The 19,570-nt window shown below is 45.0% G+C and overlaps 1 protein-coding gene across 1 annotated transcript in view; it reads right to left on the reverse strand.

Annotated features, from left to right (window-relative positions):
- The window catches only part of FKBP1B (FKBP prolyl isomerase 1B), a 45,432-nt gene extending 26,128 nt beyond the window's left edge, over positions 1-19,304 (reverse strand). The window contains exons 1-2 of the mRNA XM_048845649.2: positions 19,121-19,304; positions 11,293-11,340 (exon numbers count right to left, since the gene is read on the reverse strand). Of these exons, the coding sequence (XP_048701606.1) occupies positions 11,293-11,340; positions 19,121-19,157 (85 nt within the window). The 5' untranslated portion in view covers positions 19,158-19,304. The remainder of the gene's footprint in view (positions 1-11,292; positions 11,341-19,120) is intronic.
- Between the last annotated feature and the right edge of the window lie 266 nt (positions 19,305-19,570).

Raw genomic sequence — 19,570 nt, forward strand, 5'->3', positions numbered from 1 at the left:
GGAGAGAAGTGGCGCTTTGAAGGGGAAAGCGCCGCTTCTCTCCAGCCGCTGGCTGCGCGGCTGCCCCTGCTCCTCCTGAGTCCTCCGGCCCATGCTCGCAGGGCCGCATTCCGAAAGGGGCTTTAGAGCTGCAGGCCAGGGCCCCAGGGCCCCCTTAGCCCAGGGCCCTGAAGCCCCTAAAGCCCCTGCGTTCCGGGTGGCCCTGCCTGTTGGGGGGGGGCAGCTCCCAGAATCATGGCCATAGGGGTGGTGCTGCGCTTCGCAGAGCCACCTGCACACCCCCTCCACCAAACAGGAGCGGCCCCAGGTAAGTGCTCTGCACCTCCTGCCTGCCCCAGCCCTGAGCCTCCTCCCGCAGCCCCACCCTGAGTGCCCTCCCGCACCCTAACTCCCTCCCGGACCCCGCACCCCACCCTGAGCACCCGCTGTATCACAAAGTGTTAAACCAAGATTTTCAAAAATAATAATGCATATTCAATCACATTGCTCTCACTAAAAATATTATTATTAATAATAAAAAAAATTTTAGTGAGAGCAAAACGGTTTTTTTGCACCGTTAATGAATAAAATAAAAATTTTAAAAATATTGTTTATTTTGTCTTTATCTCATCGTTTTTTAATTTCTATTTTTTGTGTATGTTTTATAATTTACACAATATATGAGTACAGTAGTACGTGTATATAATTTATACATAAATAAATATACATATATTGGGAGTGCATGCTCAAAAAAATTTTACTGATAGGGGTCCGCGATCAAAAAATTTGGAGACCACTGGGTTAGGGCACATGGTGAATCAGTAGTAGAGCAGTATTGAACTCAAATGTCCTTATTCACAGAACACTACTCTACCCTGACTAGACTATGTTGCCTCTCATTTTCCTCTCTATTTTTCCTCTCCGTTTGTTCTATTCTAGTCAGTTATAGATGGGCCCAACCCACAAAAATTCATAACTAGACGAGAACTTTTCCAAAATGTAGGAGTGTTCAGGTTTGAGGGGGAGTTTTGTTCCATTATAGGGATTGGTGCCATACCCAGAGGTCAAATTCAGAACCACACTACCCCAAAATTTAGAAGTGTTCAGATCTACTTCAATAATCAGACTTCTCCAAAATAGCTTATAGTAACCTAAATGCCCTGGAATGGGGATGGACGAGGGAGGGTGCTCTTGGGCACAGTCTGAGAACCTAGAGAGACAGACTGGATGGTGCTATGGAAGAATCCACGTCAGAGATATTCATTCATTCTCTGTGCTTCAGGATAATGTCTGGCTTCGCTTGCACAGTCAGCTCCATGACACCAAATCCAGAGATCACTTCACGAGAAATATCTGCTTGGCTTTTATCAGCTGACACCCTGGTAGGCTGCATTGTACATTGGTTTCTCAGGGGAAAAGGAAAGGCTCAGATAGCTGTTGTCCCAGGACCCTTGTTCTTTCAACACAGCTACTTGTCCGCAAAACGTACAGAAGTGCCTGAAATTTAAAATAAATTTGGCAAGTGTTGAAGAGCTGTTGCTATACTTATCTGACTTCCCACTTTAAACACAATGGGCTGGCAATGTCCATTACTCACTAACAACAGGCAATATTTAAAGGCTTTGTAGTCTACAAATGGGCTGGCCCAACAGTGGCAGAATTAATCAGAGGGAGGTTTCCCAGTCAGGAGGAGTCCAATAAGATCTCCCTTACTGTACTGTGGAGTTTTGTAGTTATCTAAAATTTCTCCTCACACCTCTATTGTGAAGTCCCTCAGAAAATATAATCTCTCTGCTCTCTGTAAGATCCAATGTCTTCAACTATTTTCCATCTCTCCATTATCCCCGGCTCTGCAGATAAAATTGGAACCTTAGTGAGCTAGAAAATATGTTCCAATTCCAAACTTCCACAAAATCAATAGGAGCTCTGAGTGTGCATTAATGGTGACTTTATTAAAAACACTACAGTATTCTGTAGCTATGCTTTTGTAGTGTTTTGAATAATTATTGTCAATGACTTTATTATTCTTTTTAACAAGAAAGGATCGGGCCCTTCATCTGTTTACAACTCTTATAAAAACAATAATTTCCATTTCAATTTGACCCCCAAATTAGATTAGGTTTAAAAAACCCACAAAAGCTAATAAGAATAAAAATGTAATTTTCCTGCCAGCCCATTTCAATTTAAATAATGTGTTCCGAAGCATTACACTTTCACTGCAGGACTGGAAAGACACAAAGGAATTGCTTGAGAGCGGCAATGTAGCCTAGTGAGTAGAACACAGCATTGGGACACATGGGTTCTATTCCCAGCTTTGACACTAACCTGCTGGGTAGCTTGGGCAAGCTGCTTTGCCTCTCTCTGTGCCTCAGTTTCTCCATTTGTAAAGTGGGGGCCATAATACTGAACTTCTTTGTAAAGTGCTTTGAGATCTACGGATAAAAAGCACCGTGTAAGAGCTAAGTATTATTATGATTAGAGAAGACCCAGGAAATGAAAGAAATGTGAAATGTAAACAAAAAACATAATCAGAGATCCAGACTTTAGATATGGATGAGAGCATCATCTCTCAGGTTCTCAGATACTACAGTGTTGGGCATGGTAAAAGAACCTAGCTACATAGGTGAAATGATACCTGTATTGTAATGGGACTAACCAAGATGCCAGATCTGCATACTCTTAAATATGGGTGGGGGATTGCAATCCAAATCTAAATTTTAGGTTGCTATTGCAATGGCCAAATTCACGGCTGGCATAAGAGAGAGCAGCTGTATCGCCCACAATGGAAAGTGCCCACTTACATCAGTGGAGAATTTGGTCCAGTGTTTGGATTTGACCTGCTGATGTTTAAAACTTCTGTTTGAATCCAGGAATTTGAATCCTAAGCACAAATGTGGAAAAGGAAATTAGATATTTAAAGGCTTTCACGTCAAACAATCTAAGGTATTATTAATAACCCAGCTAAGGATCTTTTTTAACATGCGCTCTTCATTTTGACATGGTGGCCCTTTAACTGGCTCTCCTGGTAGGTGCTAGAAGCACTGACTCAGGAAATCAAGGTTCAGAAACAGGATCATGTCTTTGGGTTCAGGCCAAGAAGTGAATAGGACACTCTGAAAAAGGGAATCACTTAGATAACGCAGACGATAGCACTCAGCTGTGTGCTGCAGAAGCATTGCTGACTGGCTCTGGGAGTAGGGCAGGAATTGTGCACCTGCCTCGCTGCTCACTTGATTGGAGACACGGTGCAAGTGACACCACTGAAAAACCAGGGAAGGGCATAAACCTGAAGGTGCAAGCTATCAATGCCACTGTCTACCCGCTCCAAAAATTCCCCTGGCAGATAAAGGGAGGAAGCAGCTGTAGCCTTTCCAGAGCTGTTGCCAGCCACTCACTACATTCCAAAGAAAAAAGAGAATTCTTTTAGAATGAGAAAAGACTAATCAGAGCATAAAAGTAGAATTATATATATATATATATCATGAATGACTAATGCTCAGGGTATTGAAGTACTGCAAACATTATAGCTTGATTTCCCTATTGCAGCTACAAGACCAGGAGACTGAAGAATACACCTTCTTTTAGGATTTGAAGAGGATGTATGATCATATTCACCTATAAAATGGACACAATGAATAATATATAAAATACATCTATGTAGTGATTGTGGGGATGAGAGAGGGGGAGAGTGAATGGGGAGATAAAATAATGAATGTCTAGTGGGGCTGCCACCATTTCATATAACTTTTAAGCAATACAAACATGAAAGGATTAAACTGGTGGGACAGATGGGATCATTACTGAATAAGAAAAATTCATTTCTCCCTACGATGAACAGACACTGGAGCAGGAACAATGCAAGATTAATCTGGGTTGCAATTTGAGATTACGCTAAATTGCAAAATGCAGATCCAAATCTCTAAATAAAAATTGACAGTTGGGGTGGGGGGTTCAGATACAAGGTTTTAACTCAGACCATTGCAGAGAGAGCAGCCAGCTAATAAATTTTAGACCTGGATTCTGGACCTTCTCCTAGAGTTTGTCAGAAAATGGAAGTTTTTCTGCAGAAAATGTTGCATTTTCAGTGAAAAAACGAACAAAACAAAAAACTGGTCAAAAACTTTCAGCTGAAAACTGAATATTTCAATTGGAAATGCTACTGTGCTGTCTCATGGGAATTGATGTTTGAGTACCTCGCGCTCCATTCTCCTCCTTGGGCCAAGTTACTTGGCCAGACTACATCTACCATCATGTTCCAATCTCTCATCTTTCTGAGCTACTGTGGCACATTATGCGAGTCCTTGGCCATGGTGCATCATGGGAGATGTAATCTGGCTACGAAATCCAGCCCAGACCCAAGAATGGAGGCATGAGGCACTCAACCTACAACTCCTGTGAGGCATGGCCATAACATTTCCCAATAAAATTATTTGGGTTTTGGCCAAAAACTAAAACCTTTTCAGTTTTTCAACCAAAAGAAAGTTTTCCACAGAAAGCAGGTATTTTTCATGAAAAGTTTTGTTTCGTCAAAAACGGAATGTTGCACTGAAAAACAGTTTTGGCACAAAATTTTCAACCAGCCGTTCTTCCTGAAGTTCAGGGGTGTTCAGATCCAGAGCTTTGGGTTTGGCTCTTCCCTAGCTTCAAGATACATTGTCAAGTTTTCATGCCAGTGGAGGAGTCAGACTGAATTTTTCCCAGAGTCTATGGTCAGTGTCTGCTGCTTTCAGTCACAAGTCCTGTGGGTGTGTCCTTGTCTCATTTCCAAAGCATGCTGCATCAGCACCAACGTTAAAGGGTTTGGAAGTAGCATAGGTAGCTATCACTTGGGAGATTTAAAACTAGACAGTACAAAGCACTAGCAAATGTACTGCAGAGAACAATGCTGGACTAGCAGATGGACTGGATAAACTAACATGCCTTCTCCATTGTATATTAAAAAACAAAACAAAGCTACTGAACTAACACATTACACTGCACACACAACTCTCTCCCTGGAGAGAGGATGAGAGAAAGAACAACCCACGAGACAGATGTTAGTCACATCACTAAATGCACTTCTGGAAGGAGCTCAGATACCATGGTGATGAGGACAGTAAAAGAACCTATATATTACAAGACTAATGAGCCAAGTCAGGAAGGGGGAGCAAGAGCTGGACTAAGAAGGTAGGCACAGATCGGGGGAGATAGAATACTCCCACCTAGATCACAGTGTGGAATCAGAGATAGTTCACAGCTGCTGTGGTCTCCAGGCTTCTGTAGTCTCTGCATTGGGTGATGGATACAGGTGTTGGCCGCTGTGTGGATCCACTGGCCCTCTGATTATATAGGTCCCCTGGCTCTGCCGAGCAATCCCATGCATGTGGTGTCATAAGGATTCTCTGTGCCATGTGATGTGCAGGGAACACGGACTTTGAGGCCAATGTTCTTAGGAAACAGTAATGTAGGATTTATAATACCCTCAAATAGCTAGGACTAAGTTTTAAATTTTCTTTGAAAGATGGCACTTTCAATATAAAGCCCCTTAATGCCATGCTGGCACTGGTTCAGTACTGACTCAGAAATATAAACAATTGTTGAACTCTTTGTATATAAACCCATTAGAAATCTATTTCATTTTTGTGAAGATCAGAATCTGGAATCCTAATTGGCATCAATTATTACAAAGCTTTCAGATCCTGGCCATTAAATTTACATGAGCTAGAAATGTGCAGAGTGAACGTAATTGTGGTCACTGTAAACATGTGCAAATGGGAGCCAGCAACCCTCAGTTTGAAAGAGCAGTCAATTATTCTGCAAGCATGCGTTGCCCCAGATTAGTGCTGAGCTCAAAAAGCCTGATGTACAGAGGCCATTACTTCTTTGTTACCTTACATAAGCTCCTTTGCAACTTTTCTTGACTTAATATCAACTTATTATAGCTTTTTCATGGAATAGACAGCAGGGGGCTTAATTATTTTCTAGCAATTTAATTTCAATGCACACAGGGAGGCAGCTTGATGCAGCAAATCCTCCATGAAAGGAACTCCTATGGAGTTCAATGGGTGCTCCGTCAGCACAGAAAGACTGGTAGGCTCCAAACCGTGGAAGCAGTCTTTCAATGACAACAAAGACACTCACAGAGCAGAAAGCCCCCTTTTTTGTTGTCTTGAAAAAATATCTTTTGTCTTCTTAAATCTGCATAAAAGAAACTCCTTTGTTTTTCTCAAATGAGTTTTAAGGTTGTTGGGCTTACAGAGCAGTCCCGGAGACTGAAGTCTTCTATTTATCCATAGAACAGGCAGCAGTTAGAGCTGGATGGGAAACAGTCTTACCATCCTGCAATATTTTTTTGAGATTTCACTAGTTTTGCTGTTCTGTGTTGGCATTATACTGAGACCATTCAAATTTCTCCCAGAAAACCAAGAAACCCACCCCCAAAATAGCCAATAGGTCAGTGGTTAGGGTACTCATCAGGAAGGTGGAAGACCTATATTCAAGTCCCTGCTCTCCCTGACTCAGATTCTTTCTTGCTCTCTAACTTCCACTGAGGACCTGAGAAACTTTTCCTGTCAAAAAATGGTAGAAGCCAACCTTTTCCTGTGAAAAATGTTGGCTTTGAAAAATTGGCATTTTCTGACAAAATACTGTTTTGACAAAAAATCCCAACGAGCTCTAGCAGCACTGCTAGCTTCTTCTCACCGTGCAGACCAGGTGAGAAAACTCTGACCTGCAGACATCATCTTTAAGGGGATACAATGATAAAGAAGTCTGCATGCCTAATTCTGTTACCCTATTCATGTAAAGTAGTACCTAACTCTGCAAGTGATTTCACTTCAACCAATAGGACTATTGCATAGTAAGGTACTGCTCAATGTGAGTAAGGGTGGAAGAACTGGGCAATCTGAGGGTCAGTTTTATGATGTGGACCCTTTTCCACTAGGAAATGAACTGAGATTTCCAACTCAAACTCATTCCTGTAATTGTTGAAGCTATTATATTTTACTCACAAGATCTGTGTATGCTCTCTACCAGCTCAATCTTTTTTCACTTCTATCGTCTCTTTTAACATGAGCATCTCAAAACATTTTGTGAACATTATTTAGGTTTCATGACAATCCTGTGAGGCACTATCTCCATTTCTTACAAATTTCAAAACTGAGGCGCAGAGGAAGCAAGTCACTTACCCTAGGTCAGACAACAAATTGGTTGCATAGCAAGGAACAAAACCCTCTTCCCCACTAACTCCTCGTCCCAGGCTCTAGTTACTATATAACGTCTCCACTAAAATATTCCCACATATTAACTGATCAACGGTAAATGAGCAAAAGTGAATATCTGACGGACTTCAGAGAATCTTAACATTTGCAAACTGTGTCTGTGGGGTCTCAGAGGAGCATGTTTCACACTGAATAGCCAAAGCACCTTTTGCAATTCTGATTCACAAAAGAAAAGCAGAGAAGACTTGAGATACACTTTCACTGGGTCTCAGTTGCCACTAAGATCTTCACAATGTAAAAAGCATCCATCTTTTCAAGCCATAGCAATTTAAAGAGGCATATGACTTTTACTAGAAAATACAAAGAATTGGCAGGCATCACACCATATGAACAGACATCATATCCTATGGTACAAGATATCTTGGAAAGGTTTATAATCAATTAAGTTCCTTATAGCTAGACAAGTTTTGGTTGGCTGTAATTCAAGGCTCAGTTATATTGTCTGCTACACCACAGGGTTTATTAATGCTAGCTCTAATTTCTGTTTTCACTATCTATTCCAAAACCACCCAGCTAATTAAAGACAAAGAATTTTGATTAAATTCCTTGCTTAGAGCCCAATTCTTTTCTCAGATACACAAGCACAACACCCACTGAAGTCAATGAGTGTTTATTCCCCGAGCAGGACTGGGCTAATATCAGATTTTTGCATTTATGCTGACACAGAGCACTTCCAGATTGGAAGAACGTATATCAAGCCATACAAACATTAAGCTATATTGGCCAGATTCTCATTTAGAAAGACTGGTGTAACTTCATTCCATTCAGTGGCATTACTCTTGATTTACATCAGTCTTGCTGAGATGGGAATCTGGCCTTATGCCCATAGATCTCCAACCATTATAATGAGAATACTTTTTTAAGGCTGTATTGACTTTGGCTCGTAAAATACACAGAAAATTCTTCTCTTTTTGGCAGAGCCATATAATCAAATTCCACAGAAATCTGTGTTGTGTTAAATGGAATTTTTTTCTTTTTTCATCATGATAAATTAAGCACATTCCATAAACTACCGATAATCTGCACACTGTACAGTAGACTTGTGCAAGTTCACAATTGCAACCATGGCTTTCACCCACCAGAAACAAAAATTACAAAGCATTTGGTAATGTATACATAAATACAAAATGTTTGGTAACATATGGCAAAAGGAATGACAACAATGTGCCCCCAGATCACTAGTGCAAGCCAAAAAAAAAAAACAAAAAAAAAAAACGACAAGAGCATCATTTATTAATTCTGCTTTAAAATTCAGGTCCAATTTGGGTAGCTCCATTGAAGTCAATAGTCAATGGAGCTGTACTGATTTACTCCAGCTGAAGATCTATCTGATCTTAAGTGTTTTAAAAAGAAACGGATTGATTTCCCAGTGGACATTAATTAGTTCTGTGACCATCAGCAAAATGCTGCTCTGAAACATGTTTAATTTCATAAATAAATAATAATATAATGTGCACTGCTTCAAACAAAAGCCTCACAGCACTTCACAAACATTAATGAACTGAGGCTTGTAATATTTCTCTGAAGTGGGTAATTGCAGTATTATCGCAATTTTACAGATGGGTAAACAGAGGTACGGAGAGATTAAGGGCTCAATTCTACCCTCAGTTACAATGACTGTGAATAAGAGCTGCCCCGCTATAATTAAAGGCTGAATTTGGGCCTAAGTATTCAAGGGTTGCTTGAAGTCACACAGCAATTCAGCAGCAGTGCCTGCCAGGAACAGGATCCAGAATTCCTGACTCCCAATCCTATGCTTTAGCTACCAGACAAAGTGTTCAAAGTCATAACAAATGTGACAAAAACTAGAACTTTTAGAGATCTTGTTTAATGGTAAGCCACACTTTCCATCACCTCCAGCTAGGGTTACCAACTGTCTAATCCAGGGGTGGGCAAACTTTTTGGCCCGAGGGCGACATCAGGGTGCAAAACTGTATGGAGGGCCGGGTAGGGAAGGCTGTGCCTCCCCAAACAGCCTGGCCCCTGCCCCCTACCACTTCCTGCCCCCTGACTGCACCCCCTCAAAACCCCCGACTCATCCAAACCCCCCGCTCCTTGTCCCCTGACCGCCTACTCCTGGGCCCTCCCACCCTTAACTGCCCCCCAGGACTTTACCACTCCCAGAAGCGGGTCAGCACGTCCCTGCGGCCCTGGGGGGGGGGGGGGCAGGGGACTTTGCATGCTGTCCACTCCTAAAAGCGCCGCCCCCGCAGCTCCCATCCAACCCCCCCGTTCCCCATCCCCTGACTGCCCACCCCCCTGAACCCTATCCACACCCTGCACCCTGACAGGCCCCCCAGGACTCCCACACCTATCCAACCCCCCCCTGCTCCCCATCCCCTGACCACTCCCCACCAGAATCTCCGCCCCATCCAACCACGCCCTGCTCCCTGTCCCCTGACTACCCCCCCCCCCCCCCCCGGGACCCCGTGCCCCTTATCAAACCACTACCCTCCTTATCATGCAGCTCAGAGCAGCAGGAGCTCGTAGCCCTGCTGCCCGGACGGAGCCAGCTGTGGTGCCCGCACAGCAGCGTAGCTGCAGGGGAGGGGGGACAGCAAGGGAGGGGCCGGGGGCTAGCCTCCCCAGCCAGGAGCTCAAGGGCCAGGCAGGACGGTCCTGCGGGCCGGATGTGGCCTGTGGGCCATAGTTGCCCACCTCTGGTCTAATCGCACAAACCCAAACACCCTTGCCCCACCCCCTACCCCGTCCTTTCCCCTGCCCTGGCCCTTCTCTGAGGCCCCACCCCCCACTCACTCCATCCACCCCTCTGTCACTCGCTTTCCCCCACCCTCACTCACTTTCGCCAAGCTGGGGCAGGGAATTGGGTTCCTGGCCAATGGGAGCTGCGGAGTCAGCGCACAGGGAAGGGGAAGCACACAGAGACCCCCTGGGCGCCCCTGCGTCTGGGAGCTAGAGGGACGTGCCAGTCGCTTCTGGGAGTCACGTGGAGCCAGGGCAGGTAGGGAGCCTGCCATATGTCCACTGTGCTGCCAACTGGACTTTTAGCGGCCTATTAAAATCTCCTGGATTGGTTTCAGTAGCCACCGTGAGATTGGTTCCGATTCTGGGAGCCCCCTGGCCAATCTGGGAGGGTTGGCAACCGTACCTCCAGCCAGCCTGCTTTGAAGAGTTGACACTAAAGATTCCCCACACCAAGAACTCACTGAATTTAATCTTAAGAAACTATACTAAACAGTAGAAAAATACCTCCCTAATGTTGAGATACACCAGTACTAAGGCCACTGTTATTCCCTTATTGTTACTATTATCAGTATTACAGTATGACCTAGCAAACTCACCTGAGACCAGGGCAATGTGCTAGGTGCTTACATACACATAGTAAGAGACAGTCCCTGCCTCAAATGGCATATAATCTAAATACACAAGACACAACAGTCCTTGGAGTAGGGGGACTAAACACCAGGTCTTCCATCTCTCAGGTGGATGCCCTAACCACTAGATTACAGAGTCATACTCACTTTCTTTATCCCAATGACTCTTTAAGTATTTATACACAATGGAAGAGCATCAACAGGCAACACTGAGACCCATTTAATCCCGTAACGTAGGACTTAAGTGATACACAGCCTTTGTACTGCCCCCCCCTGCACAGAGGTGAATTTACCCCAATGTCTGGGATACATGCTTTTATCTTATATAAAGCCAAAAGAAAGAAGGAATATCATTGCATCTCAATTAATGACCTCAGGGTCCGAGATGGAGATAGAGGGCCTGATCCAACACTGCATAAAGGGTGTTTTCTACTTGCCTTCTATGGCTAGTGTAATGGAGCAGAGAATCAGGCCCACAGTGTCATTTATTAACCATATGCTATTACACATTCCACTTAACAAAGAATAGCATGCACACATAGGTATTGTAGTTGGAGCTGCCCAGTCAAGAGTGATGCCTTCAGGAGACCCATCAGAAAAATATTAAATGACCAAGAAGGAGCAGAGGAAGGGGAAAAAATATGATCCTGAAATCTGAAATGACAAATGCCTCCCGAAGTGCAAAGCCATCTGCACAGAACATTCAGAACACGCCTCACCTGTGTAGTGTACCACGCACGTCTGACCCTTCTTCGGAAATGTCCGTCCTGTTAAAAATAGAAAAGTATATTTTTAATAAGTCTTTGATTAACCATCCTGTGTGGGAAAGATTCGCTTTTAGTAGCGGTGGGCTCAAGAGGTTAGACTGGGGTTTGACTCTAGGACTGCTGGGTGTCATTTTATCTTAGTCACCAATATTCAGGATGGGAGTGAAATGGTTTAGGATAAAAGGTCCCCTATTTAGTTTAGGAAGACATGCTTTCTTATATTAATGTGGTTTTCTCTTTTCTGTCAAATCTAGTATCTTTTCTTACTAGCTTTAAGATCTGATTTATCCTCCTACAACTGCAGGGGGATGGCCTCTGGAAAGACATCATGAATTATAATTAAGGCTGCGATTCTTTCACGGAGGTCAGAGAAGTCACGGATTCCATGACTTTCCGCAACCTCTGAGTTCCGTAGCAGCTAGTGCAGCTGACTTCAGGGCCGCCCGAGCAGCCGGCTCCTGGGACAGCTTCTCGGGGGCCCCATGGCCAGCTGCACCGGTCACTTGTGGAGCAACCTGTGACCAGCTGCTCCAGTAGTCCCTGGGGCCAGCCACACCAGCCACTACTCAGGAGACCCTGGGCAGCTGGCTCCGGGGACCGCCCAAGCAGTGACCGGTGCAGCTGGTCCCACGGACCGCCCAAGGAGCAGTCCTGGGGGCAGCTCCGGGGAGCGCCCAAGCAGCGGTCCCGGGGGCCGCCCCGGAGCCAGCCACACTGGCCACTACTCAGGCGGCCCTGAGGAGCTGGCTCTGGGGACCACTGGAACCGCGGCCGGTGTGGCTGGCTCCAGGGAATGCCCAAGCAGCAGTCCTTGGGCGGGAGGGGGGTGCCCTGGGGACCACCTGAGCAGCAGTGGTCCCAGAGGCCGTCCAGAAAGCGGTCCCCAGGAGCAGTGGCCAGGAAACGGTCAACCCCCAGCACTGGAGTAGGGCCTTCCCACATCAGGGGCCCCCCGGAGCAGCAGGGCCCCAGAAGTAGAGATTTAGTCAGGGGTATTTTTGGTAAAAGTCATGGACAGGCCAGCCTGTGAATTTTTAATTTATTGCCCGTGACCTATCCATGACTTTTACCAAAAAAATAAATATCATGAATAAATCTTAGCCTTAATTATAATCGTTTTTAACTTCATTTAACCTATATTTTGCTATTGTTCACAAATGAATAACATTACACTATGACGATGTGGTAAAGTAATGTGTTTGTATTCATAATTCCAATACCTTTTACTTAAGCCTACTTTAATAAGAACACATATAATTAGCAAGTGGCAATCGTTTTAAAAAAAAAATCCCATCTCCTACAGTGCAAATGCATTTTCAGATCTGCAGTCACATGAGACAGTAAAGCACTGATGGGTGAAGAGAGATCTTGGTAGCCGCTTGTTAAAATTTTGACACCAAGGGCAAGAGATCTGAATGATTTCCCTGTCACTGACAACAGTTACCCCGGCCATTCTCCCACTCTATATATTGCTAAAATAACCCCTGCCAACAGGCTTGGACAGATCTATAAAGCTACAGGACAATTTTTTAGGACGTACCCAAAACCCTCCTAATAATGGCAAGTTAAAACAGACACCATTGATTTGTGTATCTGAACTGGCAGACAGAGGCCCCATGTTCAACAGAACTTTGATCCACAATCCATCAGAAGGCCCCACAGTAGAGAACAGCAGGGTCAGGAAACCAGAAATTGGGGATTCAGGTAGGAGCATAAGCTGATCCTGCCTGCCTTCTATTGCTTCTTCTGCCTGAATGTAGTGTGCTAATGTGTTGTGCATTATATAGGCTATGAGCTGAGATACCCAATAATGCATAACAAGGTAGTGTGCCAAAGCCAAACACCATGAACAGCAAATGGCAGGAGGACAGAGCCTATGATAGGCCAAGCACTGAGGCAGGTAGGTTCAACAGAGAATCACAATACAAAATGGTAGCTGTGGTGCTCTTTACAACCTATTGTCTGGTCTATTTAGATTGGAAGATTACTCCTGGAGGAATCCTGCGCCAAAAAATTAAAAATTTTACATCAAAAAAGTTAAAAATTATGTGCACAATATTTTAAAATTCTGCAAAGTTCTGAATATTTTATTTGTCAAAATATAGTATAATCACACCATTTGCAATTATTTTGGTAATTTATTTCAAAATACCTGTAAGCAAGTATGTCTCTAACAATACAGACAACAAAAAAGATTCAGGAAATGTTTTTTGACAAATAGACTCCTTACTGGGCATATTAGCACATCTATACAGCTCCACAGCTAGCAAGAAGGACAGTCTCACACGCATGCCCAGCCCTGCTCTTCTCATCCACGTGTGGGGAAGCAGGCTCAGCCCAGCAGGATCCAAGTGTGGAGGGGCTTGGTGTGGGGGGATCCATGTGTTGGGTGAGAGGGTCCTGCATAGGGCAGGGTGTGGGGCAATCTGAGTGTCAGCAAACTTTTCCCTTAGCAGGAACTCCAGATAGGTAGTCACATTTTGAGGAAGGATGTATTTTCCAGGGTCAGCTCGGTAGCTGACCAGCCATTCCCCTCATAGATGTGCTGTTCAGTCACCATAAGTTTGCATACTTCAGCAGCATACATGCTGAGGACAGAATTGCAGCACAGGAGCAGACACTTGCATTTCAGTTCCAGGAACAAGAACATCGGCTGAAAGAAGATGTCAGAGCACAGCAGAAAAACCTGTTTGAATGGCTGCTTTCACTAACGGCCACAAGATTGCAGGCTCCTGCTGTGCCCGCACCATGGCATGAGTCCAGTCCACAGTACCATGAGCTGCATACCGGGAGCACTTTGGACAATTCCATGGTTGGGTGGCCCATGCAACTGGGACTTAACAGCAGCTGGACAGGGCAAATCTACCCCCCAGCATACTTTCACCCCTGTGGTGACCTCCTTTCCCTTGCAGTCTGCCACACCCTGGAGGCCTCCACAGCCATGCACCGGTGAAAAGGGCATGCTACATGCACAAGAAAAGGAAAGGAGAACATGCCAGCTGACTTGCAAAATTAGGGGATTTTTTGATGGTCCTGTTTGCACCATTCAGTGTTTGGTATATGCACTTTGTTTTATTACTGGTTGTGGTGTTGGTTTATTACTGTTTGGTATGCAGGCCTGCCTCACAATGCTCCATTATTGTTATTTTTATTATGCAAATAAAGGCTTGTATTTTATTAGGAAAGTTTATTGTGCTCACTACATCACATCTTATAATGTGTATTTTGAATAATAAAGATAAACACAAGGTAAGGCAAAAGTTGTAATCAAACAATTTCTCCATACAGCTATGTACAGCAATCAATAGTAAATGCACTGCTCCCCCCACACATTACATTAAGAGTCATGTCATCCAAAATTCATGACAATCAATACCTCCCCCGTTCACTGTGTAAAGTGACAGTGCACCCCCTTTCATTGCATGATGTGACAGTACCTCATTTACTGTAAACATTGCTGGACAAAAACATTCATAAATGTACTATTCTCCCTCTTCCATTGGTCCATGCAAGTCCATAATGTGGGATCACAGGGCATCCCTGATTTCCGTTGCCTGTTCCAGCTGTGAGATCAGTGCACTTTCTGGTTGAGTGTACCTGTTCAGCAGTCCATTACTGTCACAGGTCCATTCAGGGGCAAATGGCCCCCCTTTGACCTCAAAGACTGTGCCCAGCAAGGCACAATAATTCAGACATCACTGATGACACTGGAATCCAAGTGGGTCTGTAGACCATGCCAGCAGGATTTCAACCTGCCAAACGCACATTCAACCACCATTCTACACCTTTGGAGAGTGTAATTAAACTTTCTTTTGCCAGGTCCTCTGAGATCAGTATATGGTTCCATAGGCCAGGGCAAAAAGGGGGTATGCAGGATTTCCCCAGAATAGCAGTGGGGACAGTAACTCCATTTATGACAGTGCCATTTGGTGGGAATAGTGTCCCAGCCTGTCCATGAAGGTAGACTATCGACCAGTGGAAAACCCTTCACATCAAGTGGGAAGATCGCCGCACTAATGCCAATGTCACCAGCATTGAAGGAATGATCCTTATGCACCAACTTCGCTGGGTTGGACACTGTGTGTGGATGCCAGATTCTCGCCTCCCAAAACAAGCCCTCTACTCTCAGCTGACCTACAGTCAGAGATGGCTGCAAAGACACACTAAAAGCGTATCTCAAGAAAACTGATGTGGACATCACAAGCTGGGAGGAGCAAGCCACCAACTGACCCCAATGGTGCCACATCCTCCATCCAGGAAAAGCACCTTGCCCTCAAAGCTGAAAACAGGGAGACCCGAAGGAAGGAAAAAGAAAGAACTTTCTCTCAGCAGGCAGCTGGCCCGACAGAAAATGTCTGTACCCACTGTGGGCGGATCTGTGGTTCTAGGATCGGACTCCTGAGTCATCTCAGGACCCATATGTACATCCATGGTAGAGATCATCCTCAAATCGAGGGATCGCCGCCACAGCTGCTGCCGATTGTTTATGCCCATCACCTTTGGGTAAATCACATACCTGATCGCCTCAAAAACTTCTGCCTCCACTTTACTCAGAGTTGATTTTCCAACACCAAACGGTTCCCAATGGACCTGTAGCAGCCTAGGGTAGCCAGCTTCCAGATAGCTATAACAGCCTGCTTCGGGTCCAATATGGTCGCCCTCACAAGCATGTTGAGATGCTGGAGGGTCAGGGCAAGCTGCTCACAAAGCACCAGAAATGTAGCTTTCTTCATGCAAAAGTTCTGGACACACTGCTGATCATCCCAGGTCTGCATGACGATGTGATCCTACCAGTCTGTGCTTGTGGCCCTGCTCCAGGAACACGGGTCTATGTAGAGGGCATCAGCAGCTATACCAAAAGTCATGAGGAGCATCAGCCAGTTCAAGTTTTCCATGTCTGTATCATCATCCTCCTCTTCCACCATTAGCTCTGGCAGGTGCCTTCAGTGGGTCAGAAAACGCCACCAAAATGTCCACCAGCATCTCATGAAAGCTCTGCTCATTTCCTGAAACAGGAACAAAAACCCAAGCAAGAAAAGTTCTTCAAATTATGACTCCTAGTTCTGACTGCTGGGAGCATGTAGATCAAAAGGACAGCTCAGCAGAATGTGTTGGTGGGCTGCAACAACTTCCTGTGATGGGCAGGGTAGACAGTCAAGTTTTCCCATGGTGCACCACAAAGGGCTAGAAAGTGGTCACATTTCAGGAGTGTGCTAGGTAGTCTGGGATGTGATTGGTTGGACTTGGGGATATAGGTAATCTGGGATATGATTGGAGCCCCGGTGTGGGGCCCAGGGTCAAAAACTCTTAACCTAAAGTCATCAATGAGTGTCAATGCTCAACCCCTGAGCTTTCAAAGCCAGGGTCCGTGAATTTGAGTCCCACTAACCCTGGACTTGCATTGCAGTGTAAACATTCTCTGTCTGTACAAAGCCTAGCACAAACGGGGCCCTGATCTCAGTAGGTACTACTGTAATATCACAACTAATAACACCGCCAGGTACAATGCCAATACAATCCAGTTAAATAATGCCCCATTCAATGTGGAAGTAGAGCAGAAAGAGTGTGATACAAGTGATCGGTGGCCCATATTCCACCCTGGCATAAATTGGTGTAATACTATACCACCAAAATCAATGGAGATGCATCTTCTTATACCAAGGCTGAATTAGGCCTGAAGATGTTAAGACCATCAACTAGTCACTACAGCAAATTGACTTCTGAGTGGATTTGAGGGCAATAGTGCTTACTGGTTTTGGTTTTAATGACACTGTTTAAATCACTTGGATTGGATTAAGGTTGGCAACCAGGAGAAATCACATTTATAACTTTATTTTGAACAGCATCTTTCATACAAACCATATCGCAATACACTCTAGAGATGAATAATAAAATGGCAAGGCTAAATTCTGCCCTCACTTACACTTACAATAGAAGAACAGTACATATATCAATGGAGTTACTCTGAATTTACAGCACTATAAATTGGAGCAGAATCTGGCCCACAGAGCTAAACCATAGCAGATGAGAAGACAGTTAAAAGGCATAGGCAAGGGGGGAAATGATGTTGGGCCAACAGAGTTAAGCCAAGGATGAATTTGGCCCATTATATAGATACGTATGGCTCTATATAAGTACTGACCAGAGATTGTAGAAATCCGTTTGCCATAGAAAAATGCAAAATTTGCATTTTTAAAGAGAATCTTTAGTCTTTACATTTTGTGAAAAAATAAAAACATCTATAGTAGAACCCTGGTTATCCGATCTAATTGAGACTGGGGTCAGATCAGATAATCAGGAGAATGGGCGCGGCTCCGGCTGTCTGGCCTGGGCGGCAGGGCTCTGGCTGCCAGCTTAAAAACTGTAAATATATTTATAAAACATTGTGTTCAACTGATACCTACATATATTGTGGCTAGGAAAACTAAAGTTCAGCATTTCATTTTAATCATGGAAAAACATGGATTTTTATGTTTTTTTATTAGAAAACTTTGGGGTTTTTAATCACAGAAAATGATCCCTGGTAATGACATTTGTCTTCGAGAGTTATAGGATATGTTCTAGCACCAGAGTGGAGCAGCCACTCTGAAAAAGTGATCCCATAAAAACAAAGATTAATACACTCTTTAATCTGGTCCGGTCAAAATGTGAGTGCCATCTGAAGTGATCCCGACATAAATGGCCTATGGTACATGAAAAGGTTTGGAAATAAATTTAGGAAACTTTGTTACCATGCACGTTAAATGCCAATGTTCGCCACAGCCACACACACTAATCAGCAATCATTTATTAAGTTGTTTTCCACCCTCTACAGAATTTAACCCTTGCTGCTGCTGCCCCAATAATGCCTGATCCAGAGTGCGATTCAAAAGTGAACCTGCTTTCGCTGCTGACTGCTAAGGCTCACATTTTAAAGTGGGCGTGCACTGGACTATAATTTGCTCTCGTTACTAAATTACTTCACTGCACTTGGATTTATGCAGCTGTCAGCAAATGCCATTTAAATATCCCAGACTATTCCCTGCCTCTGCTGTTGCCACCAAGGGAGCCGCAGACACTGCAGCCTACTGATCCCAGAGAACCTAGTCGGCTTTCCTTCTGTTCCTCTGATCCCATAGACCTTCCCCCCAAACCTCTGATCCCAGAACCCTCAGGCTTTTACCCTCCCTGATACTAGGGATGTCACCCACACCCCTTTCTCCCCTGCAGTCTTTTATTTCCTCTTCAGATGTTGGGCACTCCTAGGTTTCCCTTCATCTGGTCTCATATCATCTTTTGATGCCGGAACTCCTGAGGCTACAGTGATTCCAGATAACCCTTCCTGATTCTGGAGACCCTAGGCTCACTGTCTTCTCTAATACTAGATCCCGCTCCTAATCCCAGAGACTCCTGAGCTTCCTCTGATTCCATATCCCCACCCCCAATGCAAGACACCCTTGTACTTCTGCCCCCTCTGACCACATATCCAACCTTCCTCTTATCCACCTCCCACCCCCACTCCTGAAGCCAGAGACCCCTGGACTCCTTCCTCTTCTGATGCCAGAGAATCCCTGGCTCCCTCTGATCTCAGATTTCTCTCACTCTCCTGATGCAAGAGACCCTTGGGCTCCCCCTTCCTCCGAACCGAGATTCCCACTCCCCCTCCAGAAACCCTTCCCCTGCACTGTCCCTTGATCCCGGATCCCGCCCCCACGCCCAATGCCAGGGGGCTCCCTCTCTTGCGATCACAGGCACCCCAGTACCACCTAAAAGCAAATCAGGAGAGAGAGAGAGACCCTACCGTCTCCAGGGGAGATTGTCTCAATTTCCACTCCCATTATTGCACTGCTGGTCTGAGGCAACACAGAGCAATTCTTGCTGCTGCCTGGGTCACCCTCGGCGTTCAGCGGGGCACTACCCTGGCTTCCCCACGCCTGGACCCTCCGCTGAATGCATTCCCCTTCCTAGCTGACTGACAAGGAGCATCACAGCTGTCCGTCACACGCTTCCAGCCAATGCAAAAGCTGGGGTGGGTGGGGGCTGCCTACTTGGTCACCCAATCCCCCTTCTCAGCTGCACAGGAAAGGCAGGTCCCTCAGAGGGGCTGGGAGATGGGAGTGGGGGGCAGGCCTCCTTGGCTGTAGTTGGCTGGGATTTGCTGCTGCATGAAGCATTTAAGGACTTGGCACTTTAATACTATTCCCTTCCAGCAAGTACTTGTTCCTTCCTCACACAGCATATACTCCTTAAA

Source organism: Caretta caretta, chromosome 3, assembly GCF_965140235.1.
Source record: "Caretta caretta isolate rCarCar2 chromosome 3, rCarCar1.hap1, whole genome shotgun sequence".
In the NCBI taxonomy this organism is placed as follows: Eukaryota; Metazoa; Chordata; order Testudines; family Cheloniidae; genus Caretta; species Caretta caretta.